The sequence below is a fragment of the Yamadazyma tenuis genome, chromosome 4 (assembly GCF_029203305.1).
Source record: "Yamadazyma tenuis chromosome 4, complete sequence".
NCBI lineage: Eukaryota > Fungi > Ascomycota > Pichiomycetes > Serinales > Debaryomycetaceae > Yamadazyma > Yamadazyma tenuis.
The window spans coordinates 270,076-294,622 of NC_089464.1; the positions used below are offsets into that span (position 1 = coordinate 270,076).

General features: G+C 41.0%; 13 protein-coding genes across 13 annotated transcripts; 5 read left to right on the forward strand and 8 right to left on the reverse strand. All coding sequences in view use genetic code 12, as the record gives it.

Annotated features, from left to right (window-relative positions):
- Positions 1–67: 67 nt before the first annotated feature.
- PNP1 (Purine nucleoside phosphorylase) lies at positions 68–988 on the reverse strand (the record flags this gene model as incomplete). The annotated part of the gene is made up of 1 exon (XM_006684783.1): positions 68–988. One exon carries the CDS (start codon positions 986–988, stop codon positions 68–70), a length of 921 nt encoding a protein of 306 aa, XP_006684846.1.
- A 76-nt stretch (positions 989–1,064) lies between these two features.
- On the reverse strand, positions 1,065–3,617 carry PSN45_003201 (uncharacterized protein; the record flags this gene model as incomplete). Its single annotated transcript, XM_006684494.2, has 1 exon — positions 1,065–3,617. One exon carries the CDS (start codon positions 3,615–3,617, stop codon positions 1,065–1,067), a length of 2,553 nt encoding a protein of 850 aa, XP_006684557.1.
- A 569-nt stretch (positions 3,618–4,186) lies between these two features.
- MSW1 (Tryptophan--tRNA ligase, mitochondrial) lies at positions 4,187–5,266 on the reverse strand (the record flags this gene model as incomplete). Its single annotated transcript, XM_006684493.2, has 1 exon — positions 4,187–5,266. One exon carries the CDS (start codon positions 5,264–5,266, stop codon positions 4,187–4,189), a length of 1,080 nt encoding a protein of 359 aa, XP_006684556.1.
- A 262-nt stretch (positions 5,267–5,528) lies between these two features.
- CKB2 (casein kinase 2 regulatory subunit) lies at positions 5,529–6,293 on the reverse strand (the record flags this gene model as incomplete). The annotated part of the gene is made up of 1 exon (XM_006684492.2): positions 5,529–6,293. The coding sequence occupies one exon, from the start codon at positions 6,291–6,293 to the stop codon at positions 5,529–5,531; it is 765 nt and encodes a 254-aa protein (XP_006684555.1).
- Positions 6,294–6,454: 161 nt separating this feature from the next.
- Positions 6,455–9,499, forward strand: HIR2 (the record flags this gene model as incomplete). The annotated part of the gene is made up of 1 exon (XM_066158029.1): positions 6,455–9,499. The coding sequence occupies one exon, from the start codon at positions 6,455–6,457 to the stop codon at positions 9,497–9,499; it is 3,045 nt and encodes a 1,014-aa protein (XP_066014126.1).
- A 32-nt stretch (positions 9,500–9,531) lies between these two features.
- On the reverse strand, positions 9,532–11,163 carry CYC2 (mitochondrial peripheral inner membrane protein; the record flags this gene model as incomplete). Its single annotated transcript, XM_006684490.2, has 1 exon — positions 9,532–11,163. The coding sequence occupies one exon, from the start codon at positions 11,161–11,163 to the stop codon at positions 9,532–9,534; it is 1,632 nt and encodes a 543-aa protein (XP_006684553.1).
- Positions 11,164–11,216: 53 nt separating this feature from the next.
- Positions 11,217–12,422, forward strand: CIA1 (Cytosolic iron-sulfur protein assembly protein; the record flags this gene model as incomplete). Its single annotated transcript, XM_006684781.1, has 1 exon — positions 11,217–12,422. The coding sequence occupies one exon, from the start codon at positions 11,217–11,219 to the stop codon at positions 12,420–12,422; it is 1,206 nt and encodes a 401-aa protein (XP_006684844.1).
- A 3-nt stretch (positions 12,423–12,425) lies between these two features.
- On the reverse strand, positions 12,426–13,311 carry PEP12 (SNAP receptor; the record flags this gene model as incomplete). The annotated part of the gene is made up of 2 exons (XM_066158030.1): positions 12,426–12,487; positions 12,543–13,311. 2 exons carry the CDS (start codon positions 13,309–13,311, stop codon positions 12,426–12,428), a joined length of 831 nt encoding a protein of 276 aa, XP_066014127.1.
- A 114-nt stretch (positions 13,312–13,425) lies between these two features.
- On the reverse strand, positions 13,426–14,388 carry TRR1 (thioredoxin-disulfide reductase; the record flags this gene model as incomplete). Its single annotated transcript, XM_006684779.1, has 1 exon — positions 13,426–14,388. One exon carries the CDS (start codon positions 14,386–14,388, stop codon positions 13,426–13,428), a length of 963 nt encoding a protein of 320 aa, XP_006684842.1.
- Positions 14,389–15,623: 1,235 nt separating this feature from the next.
- Positions 15,624–16,196, forward strand: PSN45_003209 (uncharacterized protein; the record flags this gene model as incomplete). The annotated part of the gene is made up of 1 exon (XM_006684487.1): positions 15,624–16,196. One exon carries the CDS (start codon positions 15,624–15,626, stop codon positions 16,194–16,196), a length of 573 nt encoding a protein of 190 aa, XP_006684550.1.
- A 63-nt stretch (positions 16,197–16,259) lies between these two features.
- PSN45_003210 (uncharacterized protein) lies at positions 16,260–19,040 on the reverse strand (the record flags this gene model as incomplete). The annotated part of the gene is made up of 2 exons (XM_066158031.1): positions 16,260–17,327; positions 17,445–19,040. 2 exons carry the CDS (start codon positions 19,038–19,040, stop codon positions 16,260–16,262), a joined length of 2,664 nt encoding a protein of 887 aa, XP_066014128.1.
- A 74-nt stretch (positions 19,041–19,114) lies between these two features.
- Positions 19,115–20,869, forward strand: PSN45_003211 (uncharacterized protein; the record flags this gene model as incomplete). Its single annotated transcript, XM_066158032.1, has 1 exon — positions 19,115–20,869. The coding sequence occupies one exon, from the start codon at positions 19,115–19,117 to the stop codon at positions 20,867–20,869; it is 1,755 nt and encodes a 584-aa protein (XP_066014129.1).
- A 209-nt stretch (positions 20,870–21,078) lies between these two features.
- CCC2 (Cu(2+)-transporting P-type ATPase) lies at positions 21,079–24,456 on the forward strand (the record flags this gene model as incomplete). Its single annotated transcript, XM_006684485.1, has 1 exon — positions 21,079–24,456. The coding sequence occupies one exon, from the start codon at positions 21,079–21,081 to the stop codon at positions 24,454–24,456; it is 3,378 nt and encodes a 1,125-aa protein (XP_006684548.1).
- Between the last annotated feature and the right edge of the window lie 91 nt (positions 24,457–24,547).

Below are 24,547 nucleotides of genomic sequence, written 5' to 3' on the forward strand. Positions count from 1 at the left end.
GAATCCAAAAAAACCTAAATTAGAGTATTTAGAGTGTCAAAATAGTAATAATATCAGTTATTCATACCTATAATTGGTTGATCGTAGCTTCAAAGATCTTTTGCACATCCTTGGATGCTTCATTGGCAGCTTCCAAGACTTCTTCATGATTGGCCATTCCCTCATCTAGCCTCACTGGGCTCTCGTCTAAGGCACTGGGAGGTTTTTCACCAACTCCAACGTTTGTAATTAATGATAAAGCCAACACTTTCAATTGACTATGACGGGCTACAACAACCTCGGGGACAGTGGACATCCCCACCGCATCACCACCTAAAGTTCTAATCATTCTTACTTCCGCTCTCGATTCATAAGTTGGTCCGGCTGCAAAAAAGTAGACTCCTTCATGAACAGTTCTATCAATTCCCAACTTCTTCTTGGATTTAAAGAAAAGTCGTCTCAAATCGAAATCATAGGCATCAGATAAAGGTAAAAATCTAGGTCCATACTCAACTAAATTAGGTCCTCTTAAAGCATTAAACCCAGCAAATCCCGGGAAATTGATATGGTCGTTGATAAGCATTAAGTCTCCTACTTTGAAGTCACTATTGACCCCACCAGCTGCATTTGTCACCACCACCGTTTCAATGTCAATTGCCTTGGCTAATCTTATAGGAAAGGTGGTTTCTTGGAAGGTGTATCCTTCATAAAAATGTAATCTTCCGACCATACACATAACTGGAACCTTGTTATCACCTATTAACCCAAACACCAATTTACCAGCATGTCCGGAGACAGTTGAAGATTTAAAACCAGGAATCTCTTCATACCTAAGTTCAATCCGGGGTTCTTGTAAGATATTCACTATTCCTCCCAAACCGGATCCACAGATGATCATCACACGGGGCTTCCTCAATTGCTCATATTTTAGTAGCTTGGCTTTTACCGTGTTTGCTGCTTCCTCAATAGTTATGGAGTATTCATTAACATCAAATATGCCTGAGCTCATGATGAATCAAAGATAGAGCTTTTCAGAACCGCGAGTTTTTAGATGCAAATATCTATTAATGCTGTATATACTACAATTATTTTGATTGCTGCTGATTTATCCTGTTGGACTTCTTAGAGTATTCGAGATGCTGTTCCCGAGATTGCACCTGCTGTGAGTGTGACTTCTGATGAATGTCATCACTGAAGATTTCACTTCCTGGAGAGGAACTGTGGGTCCCAAGCCGTTTATTTTGGTACAACGATAACACCAGGTTTGTTGTATCATTACGGGTGGCTTCAGGTTGAGGTGAATCACTCTTGTAGTTTGGGTGATGCTTGTGTAGGTTTCTTATTTCATCTTCAATAATTTCAAGACTAGCTTCATCCAAAAAAGTATCGAGCTTATCGTCAGAAGAGCTCTTTGTTGCAAGTAAAGGAGACGACGGCATGGTTGTAGTCACCAGTTTGGTCTTATTCAATCGTGGTGATCTTCTGGTACTGAAGGTCTTCATTTGTGGTAAGCCAGGGTGAACTTTCAGACCTTTACTGTCTCTTACATTTGAACCACTCTTAGATGGAATTGTGTCATTATTGGATTCATGCTTGGACATGCTCGTATCAAGAGGAGTCACTTGATCTTTGGGCGTAGGATTTTCACCAAACAAACTATTCATCCATTCATTGTGATGGTCAATTGGACTGGATCTTTGAGTCGGAGGTGCATGATTGAAAGATCTAATGATCATCTTTTCAAAATCATCTGTCCCATTCCTAGCAGGAGAACTCGAATTATGGAATTGGGTAACGTCAATTGGAGGACAGTTTTCTTTATCATCACTACCTTGGTCAATGTTAATCACTCTCGTGTTCGATTTTGTGGCCATCATAGGCGGTGTTACGTCTTGCAAATCTTGAGGTAATGGGTCAATATCTGTTAAAGGCCCACCAAAATTGTTCAACTGGTTAATGAAGTCACTCAAATCGTTTTGAGTACCAAATCTTGTGTTCTGGATAACTTGATTTATTTCGGAAGGAGTATGAGATGGTGTAGCAAACTTATGACTGGCCATAGACACCATTGGAGAAGATGCAATTTGACCAGGTCTTCTGTTTGGAGCCTGGAAATGCTTATCATGAAACCTGAATTCTTCATCACCCTTGTCTACCTTGTCCTCTTCCTGACCTTCCCTTTCTTCTCTTTCCTTTAATTCTCTCTTGTATTTTTGCTGCTTGAGGTATTTCTTCACAACTGCTTCTGGCCTCATGAAACCCTTGTTACGTAAAAATAAGTAACAAGCATTACACAAAGGTCCGAACATTCCTTCGTAGTTCTTCTTGTTGAATTCTTTGGAGTTTCGGATTTCAAAATAATTAGGATGGAAATTCATTTCAAAGTATCTCCATGTTATACTTTCTTCTGTTACACAATTGGGGTTCACACATAACAAACCATGATTCTCTGGTAATTTGGTGCCCGGAATAGTATGGGTTTTCTTGCTGTCTAAATCTTCAAGATCAGGTAAAGAATGGAACCCATGCTTTCTATCGTTACTAGGTTTGTATGGTGGTTGTTGTGGTGTATAAGGAGAATTGTCAGCTTCTACTGCATCTTCAATGTCGTCTTCGTCATCTTCATCTTCCGCATCCACTGTTTGAGCGCTGTTTTCATTATATTCGGTATCATCAGTGTCACTGGATCCTTCTTCATGTATGGGAGATGATATCATCAATGGAGTATGTCTGTTTGTGACCATTGATCTTGTTCTCATGGCTCTCATAGGTTCAATCATAGAATTGGATCTGGTAGCTACTGACGCACCACTAGCTCCTGAAGCATATCCTCTGACTTGGTTTTGATAAGACTGTTTTCTTCTCCTCAAAACCTTGGGCTTGGCAATCACCTGAGCATCCACAAAAGATGCCAGCTTAAACCGATCCAATACGCTTTGTGGATCATACTTTGAAGGAGTGTTGAGCTTGTCAGCATTTCTTATACTGTACATGTGGTTATTGTAGATTTGAGGAAATGCTGGTAAAGACTTGGTTCTGGTGGCCTTTACTGGAGCAGTGTAACTACTTCTCTGGGCCTTTTGTTGTCTGTATTCATTTGAAAGATCCACTTCGGCAGACCGTTTCAGTTGTTGTTGTTGCAGTTGTGACTGTTGTTGGGAAATCTTAGGAGTGGCAGAAGCTGAAGAGTGTTCTCTCTCAATCGTATGTAATTTCAACCTTATTTCCAATGTAAGGGAAGACGAATCACTCTTCTTACCAAATAAAAAGTTTGCAGAGACATTCTGACAAACCCTGCCAGGTATCAACGTGGATTCTGAATCCTGAAGCAATTCTGAAAAAATTCCATGAGATACAAAAGGTTCGTCCGGTTGTTCCGTCAAATCCTTGTAGTAAACAGCATAGTCATGCGTTTGCAAATGGAAATTTTCGGGTGAGCTTGTTATGATCTGTTTGATACAATGTTTCAAGTCGAAGCCTCCCAACATAATTAGTTCATCCACCATGGTATTTGTGGGGATTTCGGCCACTCTGACGTTGTGCATACCACTAGATCGTGATAAGAACACAGTGGGATTATCATTGAAGGAATACAAGACTTTCACTTGCATTCTTCTTTGTTCAACATCACCATCCATTTGTGTTTTTGTGGTTTGAAAGGGTTTTTATGGTTTGATTAAAAGGGGGGTCTCTCACAGTGAATAATACGTGGCTTTATGAGCTGGGTGAGTTATGTTATAGTTGGGCAACAACTGTGTGATGGGTATAATAAATAAAGTCAAAGCCCTATGGATGGTACAACTAGTAAGTGGAGGAAAAAATAAACAACTGGAAGCCATACAAAACAAAATAAAAAAGATCGGTTACCGGATACAGGAAACACAGCGCTTTGCAATCACGAGAATCCCTTACTAACCAACCTACTTTGAGTATGTGTGTGTGTGGAAAAATATTCGAGTCTCGCTATCACAAATTGCACCTCTCAGAAAATGCGAAAGTAAACATAGAGACTCGTACATTTGGCGTTTCAATTTAATCATCGCGTCGCGATGGATTTTTTGCAGTAATTCTACAGGAGCTTTAGGAATGATTTTTACCTGTTTAGGGGGAGGCACCGAAACGTCAACGAGGTCGAATCGAAGTTTACCTTGTGCTTGTATGTATGTACATGTATTTGGATTGTCTGCCGGAGGCTGAAATCCATGTTTTAATCGAGTCCAATAAGCCGTTCAATTTCTTTCATATTGGGCCCAGCAATAGCTTTGGCCTTTTCCCGGCCCTTGTTCGTTACCTGTTCAAGGTACGCCACATCCGACATGAGGTCATCAAAAATATGCCGTTTGGGTTTGAACTCCTCCACAATCATCTCTGTCACGTGATCCTTCAATTGCTTGTGGTCCTTGACCCAATCAAGATCTTTGACAGTTTCGTCAATCGACTTTCTGGACAACCCTGACACTATGTTGATCAAGTTCGACACCCCGGGCCTATTTTCAGGATCAAAATACACCTTTCCTTGGATGGAATCGGTGGCTGCTTTGCGGATTTTTTTTGCAATGGAATCTGGTGTCTCAGTAATATATATACAAGAGTTCTGGTCGGCATCAGACTTTGACATTTTCTTGCTGGGGTTCTTTAAAGAGAGAATCTTCTTGGTGGGTGTCAAAACAGACTTGGGAATAGGGAAAAAATCCGTTTTGTAGGTGCTGTTGAAGGCCTGAGCGATGGTTCTGGTCAACTCTAAATGTTGGGCTTGGTCCTCGCCCACCGGCACATGGGTGGATTTGTAGATGAGCACGTCGGCCGACTGCAATATGGGGTACGTGAATACTCCTGCCTTGGTCTTCCCCATGGTTTCCAAATCGCTAATAGAGCTCATCTCATCAACCTTGGACTTCAGCTTCCATTGAGTCATCCGGTTCAATGCTCCCATACTCGTGAGACAAGTGAGCACCCACGAAAGCTGGGCATGCTCGGGGACACTCGACTGGTGATAAATGATACATCTTTCTGGACTTATACCTGTTGCCAAAAGACTGGCAATAGCTTCGTGTCTAGCATTTTTCAACACCTGTTGGTCTTTAACCGACGTTAACGCATGCAAGTCTGCCGTGCCAAAGATGTACCGAGTGCTGGGGTCCTCATCGGCCTGAGATATATCTTTCCAATTCGAAACAGCGCCTAGGTAGTTTCCCAAGTGTATTTTTCCAGTTGGCTGAATAAGGGAAAAAACAGTCGACCCGGACGGAAACTTCTTGGTTTCTGTAACTGTAGCAGTTGTAAACATTCTGGTCAGCTTTATGCATGGCACCAAGGTCCCAACCACCCGCGTGGTGTATTTGGTTATCATGGCGTGCTCAAACAGGTGTGGGATGTTCCTGAAAAAAATCCAATGCGAAAGAGACTACAGAGATTAGATTTGTGTGCATTTACTGTCATAGATCTGATACTGTCGTATATTACATTCATTGATACCGCATGTCGGGAGAGGCGAGAATTAAGCTCCGGGAAATCCTGGTATGGTCTTATGCAAAAATATTGATAAAAGTTTACTTTTCTCTCTTCTTATCATCATCTGTTTTGGCAACGGGGGCATCCATCACGAATCCTCCCGGCTTGTTATATATGTCCACTCCATTCTTCAACAACCGTTTCTCCAACTTGTTCCTCTGGAGTTCTCTCCATCTATTCAACTGCGAGTAGTCATGTAGTTTGAACCCAAATACCTTAGGGGTATAACACCTTCTATCATGAACAGGTATGGCCTGAGGAAAGTTTTGGAAGAACATGGCCGGAAAAGAAGTGCCAAAGTATGCCCCATCAATCACCGAGTGTCGGCCGGATTTGGGGTTATAAAAATCTTCACATTTTGCACAATATAATTTGATTGATGCCAATCTTGGTTGATCATTCAACCCTACTGGTAATAATGGATGTAACTGACAGTTGACTCGGGGACAATATCCAAAGTCCCCCTTACGGTATTTTTCGAACATCTTGTTCAATCCTCTTGACGTTAAGATGTACCTAGCATGTATCAATCCATACAATATTCTGGCATTGTGCTCAAGAGTCTCTCGTTGTTCTTCGTCCTGCAGCTCTAAGTCAATCACGTCTGTTATTATGTCTATCAATGTCGGCAACTTGTTCACTTCTTGGTTTAAGCCAGTAAGATTAAATCTGTCTCGAATATATTCCTCATCAATGTCACAAAAGTATTCGTTCCCCTTGATTCCAAGGAATAAATCTATCCAATATTCGGTGAAGTCCGAGCTTGAATCGGTGTAAAACTCTTCTTCAACTCCGTTGGCCATGATTTATCGACAACGTATACCGGGTGTAATATGGGAGGGTTCTCCTTTTTCAGGGCGTTGGCGTCTGGTTAAAAAATCTCATCATCAAATAGTGCGAACCTACAAGATGTTTTGTTTTGTGCGAGTTCGAACCTCTTTGAATTTAAATATACCTAAAACCCATGAGAGTGTTGGTTTATCCACATACGTTGCATGGAGGTGAGGTCCATACCCTCGGTATTAACAACTCCAATACCCATCTCTTATCAGCTGGGAAAGATGGAACCATTTCAGTATGGAATGTGTCGGACTTTGTGAAGTTCAATAAAGTCGACTACTCAGAAATAAAAGCTAATCTTGAAAACCACACATTTCAACAAAATTACACATACCATACGTCGCCAGTAAAAACAGTGGTTTGGTCGCCTGTTGATGATGATGCATTTATCTCAGGTGATGCCAATGGCACGATTTATATGAATAATGTCAAGAAGAACGAGCCCGCCAAGGTATATCCTTTCAGACAAAATGAGCAAGCTTCTGCCATAGTAGACTTGACATGGTCTGTTGACGGCCGTTTGATATGTTGGAGTACTGTCGATGGCAAAGTACACATTCTTGATCTCACTCGTCGAACTTATCAAGAACTTACTCTGCTCGTGAAGGCTGAAAAATTGGTACCTCAAAGAAGCCTTGCATTTGATCCTACAAACAAATACCTCATCACCGTTGGTGATGATACAGTGATCTATATCTATCAATTTCAGTACATTCCCCACTCCAAAAACTACCAATTCAAGATTTTGCATCACATAACCAGATTGATAAATGAACCCAATATTCATGTCAACTATAGCCGAATTTCATGGTCTCCAGGTGGTGAGTTTGTTTCTATACCGAGTTCGAGCAAGAATAAAACTACTTTAATCACCATTCTTTCCAAACTCCTGGGTTGGTCCAACTCCTTCAGCTTGGTTGGACATGGAACTGAGTGTGAAGTGGTAAGATTTAGTCCCCAAGTGTTTGAAAAACTCGAACCAGAGGACTCAGTAGCGACTACACAAAATGAAATTCCCACTGAGATCAAGGATCTTGGATTCTCCAATGTAATAGCCACATCTGGATCCGACCAAACTTTAGCATTATGGAATACCAGTAAGCGGTCTCCAATTTTTGTTCTTCAAGATGCTGTCAAAGGTGCAATAGTAGATATATGCTGGGAGCGTAATGGGAGATCTTTGTTTCTTGCTTCAATGGATGGAAACATCACTGTGGTGACATTTGAAGAAAAAGAGTTGGGAATACCGCTTACAGACGAAAAGATAAAGGAATTAACCGTACCGGATCCTATTGATCCTAAATCTTTCAACACTAAGATTGAACAGTCCAGTGGTTCTAGAAGAACTAATAACACTGTAGATATTTTGGAAGGCAAAGATGCAATTTCTGCTGATGTTCATGATAACAAACCGACTGAAGAGCAAATTCCCAAATCCAATGAAGTCAACGGAAAACAAGACTTAGTAACTGAGAATATCATAGCCAGTTTCACGCCCGATGTAATTCCCCCTCCAGATTTGACTAATGCCAACACTGTTGATGATATTCTTGACTCAGCTATGGAAGTCAGAGCGTCTAGGAGCTCATCTTCTGCGATGAAGAGCTCTTCTCCTTCTAGTAATGGCCATACTAATGGTGCTGTTTCCAAGGGAAGCTCTTCAAAAGATAACAAAAACTCCAGCAATGGAACACTTGTTAATAAGCTTGAGGTGAGCAAACAAAAGGTCACCACCAAGAATGGTAAAAAGAGAATCCAACCAGTCCTTGTCAGTGGTAATAAGGACGCTTCAAATAATAATTCCATTCAAAATACCATTGAAGTAAAAATCGGATCTAAAACGGGATCAGTTCCCAAACACATGATGGAACTTGATAAACCCTCATTCAACGTTTCCGACGAATTCTACAAACAAGTAAAGAGACAAAAAGTCAATGACGATACCACCAAAAAGCAGAAACGAGAACTTGAACCAGTTAAATTCATTGGCTCAGTGGTGGTCAATCCGAATACTACTTTCTCCAAAACAAGACTCGCAACTCCTAAGGTGAGACTTGGTTTTCTGATATCAAGTGCCATTGAAAACGATGAATCCTTTGTTCTTGACGTTAAGAATGGAAGTGGCAATGATGCTAGACCATCCAGAATTACTTATTTCAGGAAAGACAAGCAAATCTGGACAGATTTCATTCCCAAATTCATTCATTTGGTTTCTGAAGGACTGTCATTCTGGGCTGTAAGTACAAATGATGGTACTGTTCTCACCTATTCACATACTTCGGGTAAGAGGTTATTACCCCCCATTGTGTTAGGCTCTCCATTATCATTTTTGGAAAGTCATGGGAAGTTCTTGATGGCTGTTACCAATATTGGAGAGCTATATGTCTGGGATATCGATGCCAAAAAGTTACATTTAAACTCGCCTCTGGGTGTCAATGTATTGCTTGAAAACAATACTAAATACCTCGATGAAGGATTGTCAAGGTCTGACAAGATCACTCTATGTTCGATCACGTCTGTTGGTATTCCCTTGATTACTCTCTCTAATGGTTCAGGGTATTTGTTCAATATTGACTTAGGTGCGTGGCAAACTATTACAGAAAGCTGGTGGGCATTTGGATCACACTACTGGAACTCATTAAGTGGTGAAAATGGTAATAGGCCGCAGTCTGCCAATTTGTTTGGCAATGAGGAAGATGGCGAGTCAATCATGAGTCTTTTGGAAAATAAGACTAATGAAGAAATTATCAGAGGTAGTAGGACCGGCAGAGGCAAATTCTTTAATAAAATCTCGAAGAATATGATGATGAAGGAAGGCTTCGAGAATCTTGAAAACACTATATCTGTGAGTCATTTGGAAAACCGAATTCTATGCTGTGAAATACTAGGAGAAAAGAAGGATTTTCATGAGTTCTTCATCTCCTACGTGAAACGAATTTGCGAGTTGGGACTTAAAGCGAAGGTGTTCGAAATTTGCAGCCAACTTCTAGGTCCGGAAGCTGCAGAGGAAGATGAAGATGAAGATGAAATAATCGAGACAACCTGGGATCCCAAAATCTGTGGTTTGGATAAGCATGAGTTATTGAAGGAAGTTATACTCAACTGCAGTCAATTAAGAGACTCACAAAGAATCTTGACATATTTTGCTCAAAAAATAGGGTTATTGTGATGTCTATTATTTTAGTATGTACAAGTATTAATCTAATTCGATAATTTAAAAGTATTGGCATTGTTCCATTCTTTCTGGCCAAGGAGTCCTTTAACTTCTCCCTGTTCATTGGCAACTTTATCCAATGGCCCAGCAACATAGTCCACGTAACCGTCTGGGCCACAGACTACTGCAAGACTAGACAGTTTTTTGGGTTGTTTGCTAGTAACTTTAGCTTGTTCAATAGCTGATCCGTAATGAACGATAGTTTTATCGAACTGCTCTAATTTTTTCTCGAGTTCTTCATCCACCTTGGTGTCATTGTCATTATCCAAGATACTTTTACGTAACTTCAAAGCATCTTCAGCCGTGAGTTCATTTAACTTCTGAATCTTTTCTTTTCTCATAGGACTAAGATAGTTAGAAGGTTCGGGCTTCAAGATGTCTTTCCCAGTTAAGAATGTCTGTTCAGAATCATAATGGCGAATAAACTTGACTCTATCCAATTTCTCGAGAAAAAACATAAACCGTTCCAAAGGCTCTATCTCATTTGGACCTCTGGCCGAGTAGTGGACGGTTATAAATCCTCTGTAAGGATTCTTGGACATCAACACTTGTAACACAGGGGCAATTCCGGTTCCAGCAGCAAAAAATGTCAAGTTATCGTAGTCAGGAAGATTGTTCACAAGCTTTAACTTGTCAGCATAAATTTCAGGTTCCACTTTAGAAGGTAAATCCTTAAAAACAGGTCTTTCATGAAGCTTGGACAACGGGTGGTATGGGAACTTATACTCGATATGTGGGCCTCTCAACTCCAATTCATCACCTACATTCTTGTTGGTAATGTACTTGGAAACCTCACCATCGTCATATTTCTTCACGTAAAGAGTCATTACTCCACCGTGATCATAGTCATTTGAATTTGGGGTGATCACCTTCAATAATGGTTCTCTTTCCCCCGATCTGGTGTACTCTGACTTCATGAAATAGAGAGGTAGAGGAGTATATGATCTCACCACCATGATCTGGGGCTGTTTCACTTCTACCGACCAAATCCTATCGCCTCCCCAGATAGACTTCTGAGAGTAGTCTGTGTAAAAGCTATACTGCCAGTGCTTAAATCGGGGGGCTATTTCAATCAAATAATGGTCCTTGTCAATCTGCTGTTTATGAGTTATGACAAACTTATGGAAGGATTCAGGATCAAGCAACTCAACCGAATCAGCCCCTTCATCAGGGGGATACACCCACACTTTGATGGTATACCCGACCCAAACACATACCACCGCCGTAATCATGTGTGGGATGTATCTGGTGTATCTTTTTATGGGTTTGATTTTACCTTCTTTTGACTGTTTGGTGAAATCATCTTGATTTGGAAGTCCCGGATACTCGTACGTGAGTCGTTCATGTTTTAGCTTGGGAATATAGGGTTTTGTGTTCTTCTTCATGAACTTTGATACCTGGGAGTTTTCCAAAGGTGCTGGTGCTGCCAGAGATGATGTAGATTTTACTTTGAACTCACCAATTTCTTGAGTTTCTTTCTTGGAAACTGCCTTTGAGTCATTATTCAAGTTCCCATTGTTCTTAGGTATATCACTCGACTTGAACCTAGTCCACATTGGAGGCCCAACATGTCGCAGGACTGGTGTTTTAGTGACTCGACCTATACTTCTAAGTAACATTCTAATGGTTTGGGAAGTCGAATGCGCAAAAAAACTTCATCTCGAAATCTATCATGGTTCATCTTATAAAGTCTATTGAGGCACATAGGGATAAAGTTTGGAGCGTAAGTGGCCATGCTAACTTGCCTCTACTTGCCACATCATCTACCGATCAGACTTGTAACCTCTATAAGCTTTCATGCCGCAAGAACTTCCCATTGATTTCCAAGTTACAAGATGCTCATAAAAGATCCGTCAGAAGTGTAGCTTTTAAACCACCTTTGGGTGGTGCTGATACCCCAGATACAGATTACATCGATTTGCCTGCATTGGCTGCTGGGTCTTTCGATAGTACTATTTCTGTTTGGGGCATTGATGAACCTGAAGACCAATTTGAAGACGATGAGTACGAAAACGACGCTGACAAACATGATAAGCAAGTACAGATATTGACAAGTCCACAAAACGATTGGAACTTGATGGCCATAATAGAAGGACATGAAAATGAGATCAAGGCGGTTGCTTGGAACTACAAGGGGAACCTTCTTGCCTCATGTTCAAGAGATAAAACCATCTGGATCTGGGAAACTGATCCAGAGACCTTGGAAGAATTCGAATGTATATCGGTGCTAAGTGACCACGACCAAGACATCAAGAATGTCACATGGCACCCGACCCAAAATATTCTTGCCAGTTCGTCATATGATGATACCATCAGATTGTATAAACAGGATGAAAATGATGATGACTGGTCATGTGTGGGGGTTTTGAATGGACACGATGGAACCGTTTGGTGCTCTGCCTTTGAACATCCTAAAGCTCCTTCGTCAAGTGAAGGTAAAGTCCGTCTTGTGAGTGCTTCAGACGATTTGTCAGTGAGAATATGGAGTTGTAAGGAGACTGTGAATAACGAAGAGGACTACGAAAGAAATAGTGCGCTTCCAAGCTCCATTAAGTATGTGGCGAAAGAGATGACCTGGGAGTTGGAACTAGTCTTGCCACTGGTACATGAATATCCTGTTTATTCTGTGTGTTGGTCTAAAGAATCAGGGAAAATTGCTAGTGCTGGTTCAGATGGCAAAATCGCCATCTACAAGCAAAATGAAAACTCAAACGACTGGGAAATTGAATCCCAGTATTCTTCTGCTCATGGAGTGAGTGAAATCAACTGTATTTCTTGGTGTAAATTAGAGGAGGGAGATGAGGTATTGGTTACGGCAGGAGATGATGGTCATGTAAATATTTGGGATCCTTCTATCGCTAAAAGAGAAGACCAATGAGGATTATGAATCCCAAGATCCCCAATAGAATAAACAAACAGCATAGCATTCGTCCACTGGATCTTCTTTGGTATCTCTCGGCTCTTCTCAATTCAACAGACGCTCCTTGTACATCATCACTATACTTCAAGATATTATCCTCGATGGTGTCGATGGTAAACTGTTGTTCATGCACTATATCCTCTAGGTTTCCATAGATCTCGTTAATGTATGTGATATCCTGGCCTATCTGCTCGATTTCTCTCTCTCGTTCTTGAATAAGCAATGTCTGCTGTTCCAACTCCTCAGCATTCACTGGCTCATATTCTATCAGCACTTGTCCTCCTGAGACGGTACCGTTGCCTATATGATCATTGGTTCCTGAAGAGTACACCCCCAGGTCTAGCTCTTCAGAAGGTACCGAGTCTGTTACCTTTCCATACTTGTCGATGGTCTTTTGTTGTAGAGACTCGTACTTCTTTTGGTGCGTTTGATAGTTCTTCAAACTGCTCTTTATCTGCTTGATGACTAGTGACTCCTTTTGCCGCAAATATACAAGAGTGTCTTCGTCATCATGGTTATTCTCACACTCATTCAAGTAAGAATTAATTTTTTGGGTCAACTCATTGACGATCTTATAGTTCTTGGTGATCTTCTCGGTGAGTGCTGTGATTGTGTAAGAAAGCTTGTTGAGCTTGAGTGGTTTAGTGGAATCAGGGGGTTCTCTGAGTAAAGTGTCATATTGTGAATTGAGATTTTTGAGTGAAGTCAACTGATTGTTATTGATATTAAACAACAACGACTCGATTTGCTGACTAGAGGTTTCAAATTCGGGGAAGTCTTTGTAGTGTAGAGAGTGTGCATCCGCACCCCCAGCTTCAAGGTCTTCACTGAAGTTATTAAAAGACATGAGGTATTCGAACTGATAGCAAATGATCCAGTTTTCGCGAAGATAAAATGCGACAGGCGGCGGTACAAACATCAAATTCGTGGTGTACATACAATACTCTAAGTCTATAGTCTATTATACACTTTGTTCAGCCAAAAAACTTTCACAGTCCAAAGCAGCTTGACATCCAGAGCCAGCAGAAGTGATGGCTTGTCTATAAATCTTATCTTGGACATCCCCAGCTGCAAACACACCTGGTACCGAGGTGTGAGTAGAACCTGGTGTGGTCTTGATATATCCGGTATCATCAGTTTCAATTTGTTTACCAAACACAGCGGTGGCAGGGGTATGGCCAATGGCGTAAAACAAACCATTGACAGGTAACAAGGAGGTTTCCTTTGTCTTGTTGTTGATGATTTCAAGCCCGGTTAAAAGCTTACCATCGCCTTTAGCTTCAGTAGCTTCGGTGTTCCACAAAATCTCCAACTTTTCGTTATCCTTAACTCTTTTTTGCATAATGGTGGAGGCTCTTAATTGGTCTCTTCTCACCATCAAATACACCTTGGAACCGTACTTGGTCAAGAAAAGAGCTTCTTCACATGCAGAATCACCACCTCCGATAACGGCCAAAGGCTTGTTTCTGAAAATTGGAACTGCTCCATCACAAACAGCACAAGCAGAAATACCCTGTTGCCAATAGGTATCTTCACCTGGTAAGTGCATTCTCTTGGCCGAGGCACCTGTGGCAATGATCACGGCATCGGTAGTAATTGGTTCATCATCTTCATAAAATTCGGTCCACAATTTAAAAGGTCTGGAGCTGAAATCGACTTTGGAAATGGTTTCGGTAATGATCTTGGTACCGAATCTTTCACTTTGTTTTCTCATATTGTCCATTAAACTGGTACCGTTGATACCTTCTGGGAATCCAGGAAAGTTTTCAATGTCGGTGGTGGTGGTTAATTGACCTCCAGCTGCAAACCCATTAGCCAACATACCTTCGTATAACACGGGTTTAACCTCGGCTCTTGACAAGTAGATGGCAGCTGTATGAGCAGCAGGGCCTGAACCAATAATTGTGACTTCGTTGTGAACCATTCTGATTTGTTTTAATGTGGTGGATATAAATTTAGAATTTAGAAATCTTTTTGATATTTCCATTCAAAAACCAGAAAAATTCAACAGGGTGCTCGGGTCGGTGGGTTTTATATTCGCATGATTTTGACCAACTCTTACTAATGATAAAGTCTAGAATATGGTCGTGCGCGCGTGCCAGTTTTGGATCCCGCCTAGAAGTTCGATTTGTAAGGACGATGGCCGGATAACCAATAGAGTTATTTCGAGACTTGAGTCGAATGTGATGTGTAATAATACTATTACATGAGCACATGACTTATGGTGGACTCTGTATCACTTTAACGGTGCCGGTTTTACGGCGTGATGGCGCGGCTGAAACGGCTGAGGTTTTTGCATCCACCGAGTGTTCGGCAAAGGTCTGATACTGGTGAATATTGTACCACCGGACTTTTGAGGATTATAACGATTTGCTGATGCGGTGGTTGCTTGCCAGCTTGGCCAAAGAGTGTTCCTAGTTGGCTTAGTCATGAGATAGGAAAGAATCTGATAAGTTCCACTGGAGTACGACCGTTTCATCAATAAACCTATTACTTGTTCTATGATATGCATTCCAACTTCTAGTTCTGTTACTATTTTTGCGGCCCCAATATTCCCACAACCTATTACCCTCTCTTTTGGCAGGCCCAGTCTTCAACCTAGGTGTTTATAACCCTCCTCCTTCAACCAAGTACAAACTCCGTTACCACATTTGAATGCTGGAGTTTGGGGTTCAACAACACATTCGTCATGAACCACTGAAGGCCCTTTCTACGGGTTTCCAACCAATTGCTGGACCACATCATTCTCTGTAAACTCATTGAATCTTTAACTGGGAGATCTGGAATGTCAACGTCCTTATGCTGTTTCACTAGCATCTGTCGAAACCTTTCGATATCTGTATACCGCTTGTAAATGCATATGGAGTTGTGAGTCGAGCCGTTGATGATTATACGTATCACCCACACGATATAAGGTCTTCCTCCATCCCCCAGGATAATGTGATAATCACCCACCAAAACATCGGTGATATGGCTGTTCTCCAAAAAATGGCTACTGTCAGGAGTTCGATCCTCTAGTGATATGGGCACCGGAAGAACCTTGTTAAGCTGTGATAAAGAATGGCTATGGGGTCTTGTCATTAAAGATACAGCAGCAATTAATTTTTGGTGAGAAAGCACCCGCTTTTTTTCCCACTTGTCTCATCAAACATCATCAGCATGGATCCTATTGCCTCAAAATACTCGGTATGGAGACGGCTTATCCACCAATTCCAGATCAGAAGGGATATTCCCTTTCGTAAGAAGTTTTTTGTTGGCTACGATTTGCATGGAAATACCTACTGGGAATTTAGTTTGGATGGGAACATGAATCGATTAAGAAGAAAGATGGAACCCTATCAGGAATATATGTTTAAGGCTGATTACTTCTCCACAGTTCCTCCTCCGTGGCTCCAGTGGCTTCGACGTACGAGGGTCGAGCCTCCTACCCTCCAAGAACTTATGGCAGAGCAAATCAGACAAGATGGCATCAAGATGCTTGCATCTCAAGCCGATGAGAAATGGCAGAGCCAAAAATTACTTCTTGAGCAAGAGCAACTGTTGAAGTTGCAGACTGAGTTGGACAGATTGCACCAGGAAGAATCTAAACAATCCAAGAATGTGACTACGGACTCGGCCCCAAATCAATCAATCAATTCACCCAATGATCCTTGGGCTCAGGCAAACCAGGCCCATGAACAAGACTACAATCCCATCCAGTCAGCCAAGATTCCTATCCGAAGAAATAAGTAGTTGGGTGGCTGTCTCTTTTTTGGGTCGTTTTTGTTCACTTCAGTCATTCCTTGTACATACCTTCTAAATATTACTCAATTTGGACATCACTATCTCAACAAGCTGGTCGCTGTATTTTTCTAGTAGTTGACTGTCCGATGTCTCTTCTACCAAATGCAATACACTAACAAGTTCTTGCCGAATCTGAATCTTAATTTTTGCATCTAGCTGGTTATTCAAAAGTGAACTTCTGATCAGTCTGATATTAGTGTGTATGCTGCTAATGGCTTCTTCTTCGCTGAATCTTGTGATTGTCCTTCGGTCCTTTCCTGGTGTGACGGCATACTGCTTGGTTGGGGAGCCGTTTCCCTTACTTGTAGGAGACATTGATCTGGACCTCAAAATTGGAGATTCTGCTAATCCACTAGCTCTTTTGGCCTCGATTCTCTTCAATGTAGCATTGGTAAGCCTTGAGGTAGGTGAACTTTCTGGAGATTCAAGTATGATTTGGGCATGTGGAGGTGTAAGCGAAGGAATCGAAGCCTTACGACTTGGATGTTGCTTGGGTGTTTGAGTTTCATCTTCCTTTTTTCTAGTAGGTGAAGAGGGAAGAATCTTCCTGATGACTTTGGACAACATTGGCAACCCTGCTTCAGATCTGGCATTAGGAGAGCTTGTGGCTGATTTAAGCCCTTCTCCTTGTTGATGATTATTGGGATACTCAAGTTCCCAGTTGAATAGGCACCCATCTGCACTAATGGATATAAGTTTATTGTCCGTGATGCTTAAACTCAAGACGGTCTCCAGATGCCCATAATTTGATGTCAATGCTTTTCCCGTGAAGTAGTTGAATGTTCTCAAACATTTATTTGACGTAGAAGCAAATATGATATTGTTGTGAACAATGAAGTTTTCCAATAAAATCGAATCATTGGTCTTTTCATTATACACCTTCAACGACCTTGTTTGTTCTAATGTATCAATATTATATATCAGTAGATTTTTATCATTGGTAGAAACGATTAATTCATTGGCAAACCTCTCCATACTGATGGGGGTAGCTCTTAACGAGAGCACTTTTTCAGCCTTTATTTCTGGACCTATTTTGTGGATGGAAATTGTTCTATCACTGGAACACACATAAATCTTTCCCTTGCGATATATGACCCGAAGCAAATTCCCTGTGTGAGTGGGAAGTGTTTGCTGGAGATCCCAGCCGTCTTCGAATTTTGTGAAAACTTGAATCATCCTATCTCTTGATATGCTTACAAGATAGGTTCTCTCTTCACAAGTAAACATAATAATGTCGTTTATTGTGGACTCATGGGCCTTTACCTGATAGACTGATTCATAGTTTGAAGCTTGTTTCTCATTTATATACAAATGGCCAAACTTATCACCGACTGCTAGATAAGACTCATATTTCTCTGCAGCCGTTAATGTGTTCTGCAAAAGCTCTGGAGAAGGAAGTTCAACTCTTTGAACATTTCTTATTTCACCATCACCTATAGTTGTAGTATTAATGTCACCTGACTTGGTGAAAATCATGTACTCACTGGCGTACTTTTTGATGCCACCAATATTTTTACTTAGAGTTCCTATTAAAGACACCAGTTCAAAAGTGTCTTTATTCATTAGTTCTATTACTCCATTTTCAGAAACATGGAGTAAATAGTTTGTATTGTAATTGAAAATTCTGGAGATGTCACTGGTATGAAGATCGTATCTTGAAGGACTCAAAGGAGGAAGTAATTGGTTTTGTTGAAGCGGAACAGAAATTGTTTCACTCGGTCGTAGGTCTCCCCTGGTTATTGAATTAATTCGGAACCCATTCGAATTGAACCAAATTTTGTTGCTGTCCTTCTCAGATGTTAAAGTATTGAAACTGAATGGAGGTGACTTTAAAGGAATTAGCTTGTACTCATCGGCCAAATTCAACAAAACCAAAGTGTTCAGGCCCGCTACTATCAACACCTGGCATTCATCCAAAATAGTTGCTGATAGAAAGTTATGATTTATGAAGGGGCCTAGAATCACGTTCTTTCCTTTTAGAATAGTAGGCTTCTGGTCGACCCTAATTGGAGATTCTTCTCCATTGAAGTTCCAGACTTTAATGAACCGAGTTCCAACCGTTATTATATGGGCTCCTGGCCAGAGCAAATCGTTCACCACTGAAGAACATCGATTGGTGGCCAATAATACTATGGAGTTCAAATTAATCTTCCATACATTCAAGACTCCATCATTTACAACCCCCAAAGAACATAGATATCTCGAGTTTTCGGAAAACTTCAAGCTGGAAACACCAAATGTATGGTGTTGAATCAATGCAATTGGGCTGTTTATCAGATCGGGTGCCAAAGAAAATATCAAAATCCGGGGCTGGTAGCCAGTTTCTCCAATCGCCAAAAGTCTCCCATTACGAGATAAAGCCATACAACTGATAGATCTGACTCGGTCCTTTAGTTTTGTTGCTGAAATGGTATCCATTTCCTCCGAGATACTGCCAGCTGAGCTGTTGTTGCCATTAAATATAATAGGATCAGGTTCCAAGCTAAAACCAAATGAGTCTTTTAGATGAGACGAGTCGGGTTCTCTTTCTCTTTCAGAAATCATATTTAGATAAGCATTTGCTGAGCTGCTAGCTTCACTGTCGTTATCGGTAGAACTGGCCGCAAAAAATCGTTGGTTCTGAATACGATTATCTTGGGTGATCTGGCACACAACCACACCACCACTAGCCACGTATGCCAATCTATTGTCCTCAACACAAATGTGGCTGGGTGATCTGATAGAGTTCCCTGTGATGGCTCTGAGGGTCAATTGGGCTTTTCCAGCCAATGCCTGTGCACTGACATCTATCATAAAACTGAGCTGATTGTTTGTGTTTGCTTTACAAAATGCGGGTGTGGCAGAGATGAGATAAATACACTTTGGAGATGGAAGAGATATCTATTTCAATTGAGGAAACCAATAAGCTTCGTGAGCTGATCGGGTTGCCTCCTATTCCTGTATCTGTAAAGGTTGATACCAGGGAACTCCCAAAGAAGAAGCTGGCCAAAAAGGATGTATTATCGATAGAAGAAACAAACAAGTTGAGAGAATCTCTCGGCTTGAAGCCCATTGAAATAGTTTGTACCAAACCCACACAGAGCCAACCGAATGGCACATCCATAGCTAAGAACTCCACACATGATAACGGCGTCAAAGAGCGGATTGAATCCGCCAAAAATAGAGCTGAACATCGTAAGAAACTTCACGGTAGAGTGATACTAGATGACTACGCAGAAGAATCAACCGACTCGTGGTTACACCGCTTGCACACTAAGTCTAATAAGCCAGATGTTCCTAAAGTAGTGAAGACAATCAAAGCTTCCAACGAACAATACGAAATGCAGATAGCCCATTCTACTGATGATTTAATGAACATGAAAGACAATGATGTTTTGACCTTGAAAGATAGTGACTTGATGGATGAAACCGACACTTTGGGAAATGATCAGATTCTAGCTGCAGCTGCCTCCCGATTAGCAACTGAAAAGGGGTTCAAGGACGAAAATTATAACGTGAATGAAACTGTAACTTTGAAAGGTGGTAAGGTGGTACAGACGACTTCCACATCCTCTCTCGAATCTGAGCCTACTCCAAACCATAAGAGAAAGATTGGCATGTCTCTTTTTGATGACGAAGATAAAGAGTCGGTTCCCAAAGCGAAAAAGACTACGATGAAGAGACTCAAGAAGAAATCAGACAAACACAAACGGGTAAGGATCGCTGATGAGCAAAAGACGGATCTAAAGACAGTTCACCTAGAGCCTATTGAAAACGAGTTAGAACATGACATACAAGAATCGCTTCTGATTCAGCGACGGTTCAAGCAACAGAAACGTCGAAATATGACGCCTGAAGATATTGCCAAGGAGATCAGGCAGATGGCGAGAGTTGAGCAGGATGACGAGATGGAGAAGATGGTGATGACGGGCACGAGTGTGGAGGACGTGGTGTTCGATGCTACCGCTGATTTCTTGAATAATCTAGTTGTGAAGAACGACAAGGATGACGTGAAGGAGCAGAAGGAGCAGAAGGAGCAGAAAGAGCAGAAAGAGCAGAAAGAGCAGAAAGAGCAGAAAGAGCAGAAAGAGCAGAACAAAGACAAGGTAGAGCAAGGTGTCATGTCTCATGAAGGTTCTGAGAAGCCTTCTGAACAACTCCAAACAGAACAGTCCTCTCCTTCTACCCCCTTACAACCTCTAGGCTCCATTGCACAAACTCTTCAGTACCTTCGTTCTCAAGATATCATAGGTAAACCCGCCAGCTCCCAACTCCACCCCCAGCAAAAACAAGCACTCAAACAATTGGAACTAACCAAATTGAAAACAGCCATTGAACAACGTAAACTACAGGAACTGCTTGAATCCGATCCCCAATACGCAAAGCTCCCTGCGGAAGAACAAAAGGTCATTTTCGAACAGCGGCTCGACGAAACTCTACTGGAGAAATTTCTCCAAAACACCTCCCCTGGCGGCTACGCTCCTCGAGTCGAAATTACCTATACGGATGATTCTGGACAGAAGCTTAATACTAAGCAAGCATTCAAGTATTTATCCAATAAGTTCCACGGCACTAAATCCAAGTCGAACCTCCACTCTAAGCTGAGGATCAACAGCCACCGGAAGAATTATAACCCTCAGTAATGTGTCAAACATGCCAAAATATCTTCTAGCCTATAAAAGCATTGTAATATACATTTTCCGGTGTCGGCTTGACAGGTGCGAAGAAATGTCAAATTGTTTTAGAGAAATCTGGGCGGTCCTGTACATCAGTCGCCAATTGTGAGGACTCTCAAACTCTATCATTAGTGATCGTACTATTGAAAAAATTACACAACCTTCACACCAGCAAAATGACAGACGAACTGATGCTGAAGCTCGTGGTACAAATCTCGGGTATGACGTGCGGTGCGTGCTCTGCGTCTATCACCCTGGCAGTGTCACAGCTCGACGGAGTGTCTGAAGTGAGTGTTTCGCTCATTACTGAAGAAGGTCTAGTCAAGTTTGATCATAATAAAATCACCTCCAAACAAATCATTGACACCATTGAAGACTGTGGTTTTGATGCCAACTCCGTGTCTGAGTCCTTGTTGGGTTCGCTGGATCTTCAAGACCTGCTCATCACCTCTGTGTCTATTCAAGGGATGACCTGTGGTGCCTGCAGTGCTTCTATTACCACTTCTCTTGAAAATATAAATGGAGTGCTGGAGGTGTCAGTAAACTTGATCACCGAGGATGGAAAGATAACACACGATGTTTCCGTGACTCCCGAGATGATTGTGGGTGCAATTGAAGATTGTGGATTTGATGCTTCCATCACCGGTAGTGAGCAAGCGAATGTGTCTCACAATACTCTCACTCAAAGCACCATTGCAATCACTGGAATGACCTGTGGCTCGTGTCTGGCATCCATAACGAAGGCTTTGGAGCTACTCCCTGGTGTTTCGGCCGTGACAGTATCGCTTTTGACCGAAGAAGCAGTGATCAAATACACTGAATCGCAAATATCTGTACAAGAGCTTCTAGAAACAATAGAGAACTGTGGATTTGATGCTCGATTGGAATCCTCAAAGCTGTTGGGAATCGTGGAGAATGATGAAGAGGTGATAGCGTTACAGATTTATGGTTTGGGTGAGGGTGTTGATGTCCATGATTTCCAGTACAATATTGAAGCCTTGTTTAAAAGCTTTGGTTCTGGAATAGTTAGCTTCCAGTTGAACGTGGATAGCAATGTTTACGACGTTATGAATACTCACGGGAACGACGTGACCGAATCGTTGGTGAATCCTAGAAGCAGAGACCTGGATGTTGTTGAGGATGGAGATCATTTGATAAATGAATTGACTATAGTATACAACTCCTCCATAATAGGCGTACGAGATTTGATTGAAAAGTTGGATACCATTGACCCCAACATAAGTTTTTTGATTTTGAATTCAGTTGATCAATCATCAAATATGCAGTTGAAGCTATTACTGAAAACTAAAGAAATCAGCTACTGGAGATCCAACTTTTTCTGGTGTCTTGTCGTTGGTGCTCCCGTTCTCGTATTATCCAAAACCCAAAACACACATTTTTGGAAAACCAAAGTCATCTTTGCAGGCTTGTTCTGGACTACTTTCATACAAGGAGTTTTGGCCAGTTATGTCCAATTCAAATTGGGAATCACCTTTCTCAAGAAATTCGTCCAATTCGTACGAAACAGAGGTTCTGGTGCAACAATGGATATACTTGTTTGTATTTCCACGATGATTTCCTATCTATTCTCTGTTTTATCAACTGTGGTGTGTGTCTGGAACGGAACAACCTCAAAACCTCCACTTGTCTTATTTGACACCAGCACAATGATAATTTTATATATCTCCATCGGCAAATGGCTCGAAAATAGAGCCAAAGGTGCTACTTCAACCGCTTTGTCCAAGTTGATATCTTTAACACCAGGAAATTGTGTTATTGTAAGTGATATTCCAAAGTATGAAAGTTATCTCCAATCACTTCGTCAAGAAAAGGCCGGTGAAACAAAGTTAGAAGAAGGTGAGAACTTCCCCACGAAAACCATTGAAATTGATTTGGTTCAAAAAAACGATATTGCCATAGTTCTTCCTGGAGCCAAAGTACCAGCTGACGGTGAAATAATCTTCGGTGATTCCGAAATCGATGAAAGTTTATTAACTGGTGAAAGTTTGCCCGTCTATAAAAAAGTTGGTGACAAAGTCATCGGAGGATCTGTCAATGGTCCTGGTTTATTGCATGTTCAAGTGACTAAGATAGGAAAGAACTCCCAATTACAAAAAATAATCAAATTGGTCAAGGAATCCCAAATGAGCAAGGCTCCAGTTCAGAGATACAGTGATTATATTGCTTCCAGATTCGTTCCTTGTATCTTGATCTTGGCATTTTTGACGTTTGCATTTTGGGTTGGCTTCTGCTTCATGAAATCATCACCTTTGCCAAAAGTGTTCCAAATGGAAGAGAATGGTAAGTTCTTCGTATGCCTCAAGTTGGCTATTTCTGTAATTGTCGTGGCATGTCCTTGTGCTTTAGGTTTGGCATCACCAACAGCAATTATGGTGGGTACTGGATTAGCAGCCAAAAATGGTGTATTAATTAAAGGGGGTGATATCTTGGAAAAAGCAAGCGATTTGCATATTATTTTGTTTGACAAAACGGGGACTTTAACCACAGGACAGATGAGTTTATCTTCTTATAAGATATTGAACCAAAAAATCTCCGACTTCGATTGGTGGCAGTTGATTGGAGGTCTTGAAAGCAGTTCAGAGCATCCTATTGCTAAAGCCTTAATGAAAATTTCTAGGAAGCAACTAGGGATGTTTGCAGAGGACAACTTTGCTCCAATGCTAAAGAACTTTGAATCTTTGACCGGTCTAGGAGTGAAAGGAGAATTAATCTATAACAAAGAAACCTTCAATCTAATTCTTGGAAACAAAAGATTACTTGAATTGTCAAGTATTCAAATGGATGAAATTGAGAGTACAAACACTTTGTTGTATGTTATCATTAACAATGAATGTCATGGGTACATAGAATTGAGTGACGAGATAAAACCTTCTGCAAAATCTGTGGTAAGTTATCTCAAGCACAAAAAGTATATTGTCGGCATGGTGACGGGAGATAACTACAAAGTTGCCGAAAAAGTTGGTAAAGAATTGGGCATTATCAAATCAAATATATTCAGTGAAGTGTCTCCTCTTCATAAAGACAAGATTGTTACAGATTTAAGAAACAAATTTGGAGGTCCGTCTAATGTCAAGATTTCTTTTGTTGGAGATGGTATTAATGATGCACCAGCACTTTCCCAAGCTGATATTGGAATAGCTATTTCTAATGGAACTGAAATAGCCATTGAGAGTGCCGATATGGTTATCATGAATGAGAGTAATGATATTTTAGGTATTCCAATTGCTTTAGATATCAGCCAAAAAACATTCAGAAAGATTAAAATGAATTTTGTATGGGCCATGATATACAATATTTTCATGGTTCCATTTGCTATGGGATGCTTTTTACCCCTTGGGATAGTATTGCCACCTATGGCAGCTGGTTTGGCTATGGCTTTCAGTTCTATCAGTGTTGTTTTAAGCTCATTAATGCTCAATAGATGGAAATTCGATTTCAAACCTGATTACGATTACAAAGTTGATTATGAAAACTTTATGGAATTTGACCTTAAAGGATTTGATGTTGACGATTTTAATAGATTTACAAAGTAATTTTTGTTTTGTGTATGTTAATTCACAATAATTAATGTTAAGTCGTGTGTGACCATCCGCTAAATTTTTTATGAGTTTTAGTTGATGTCCA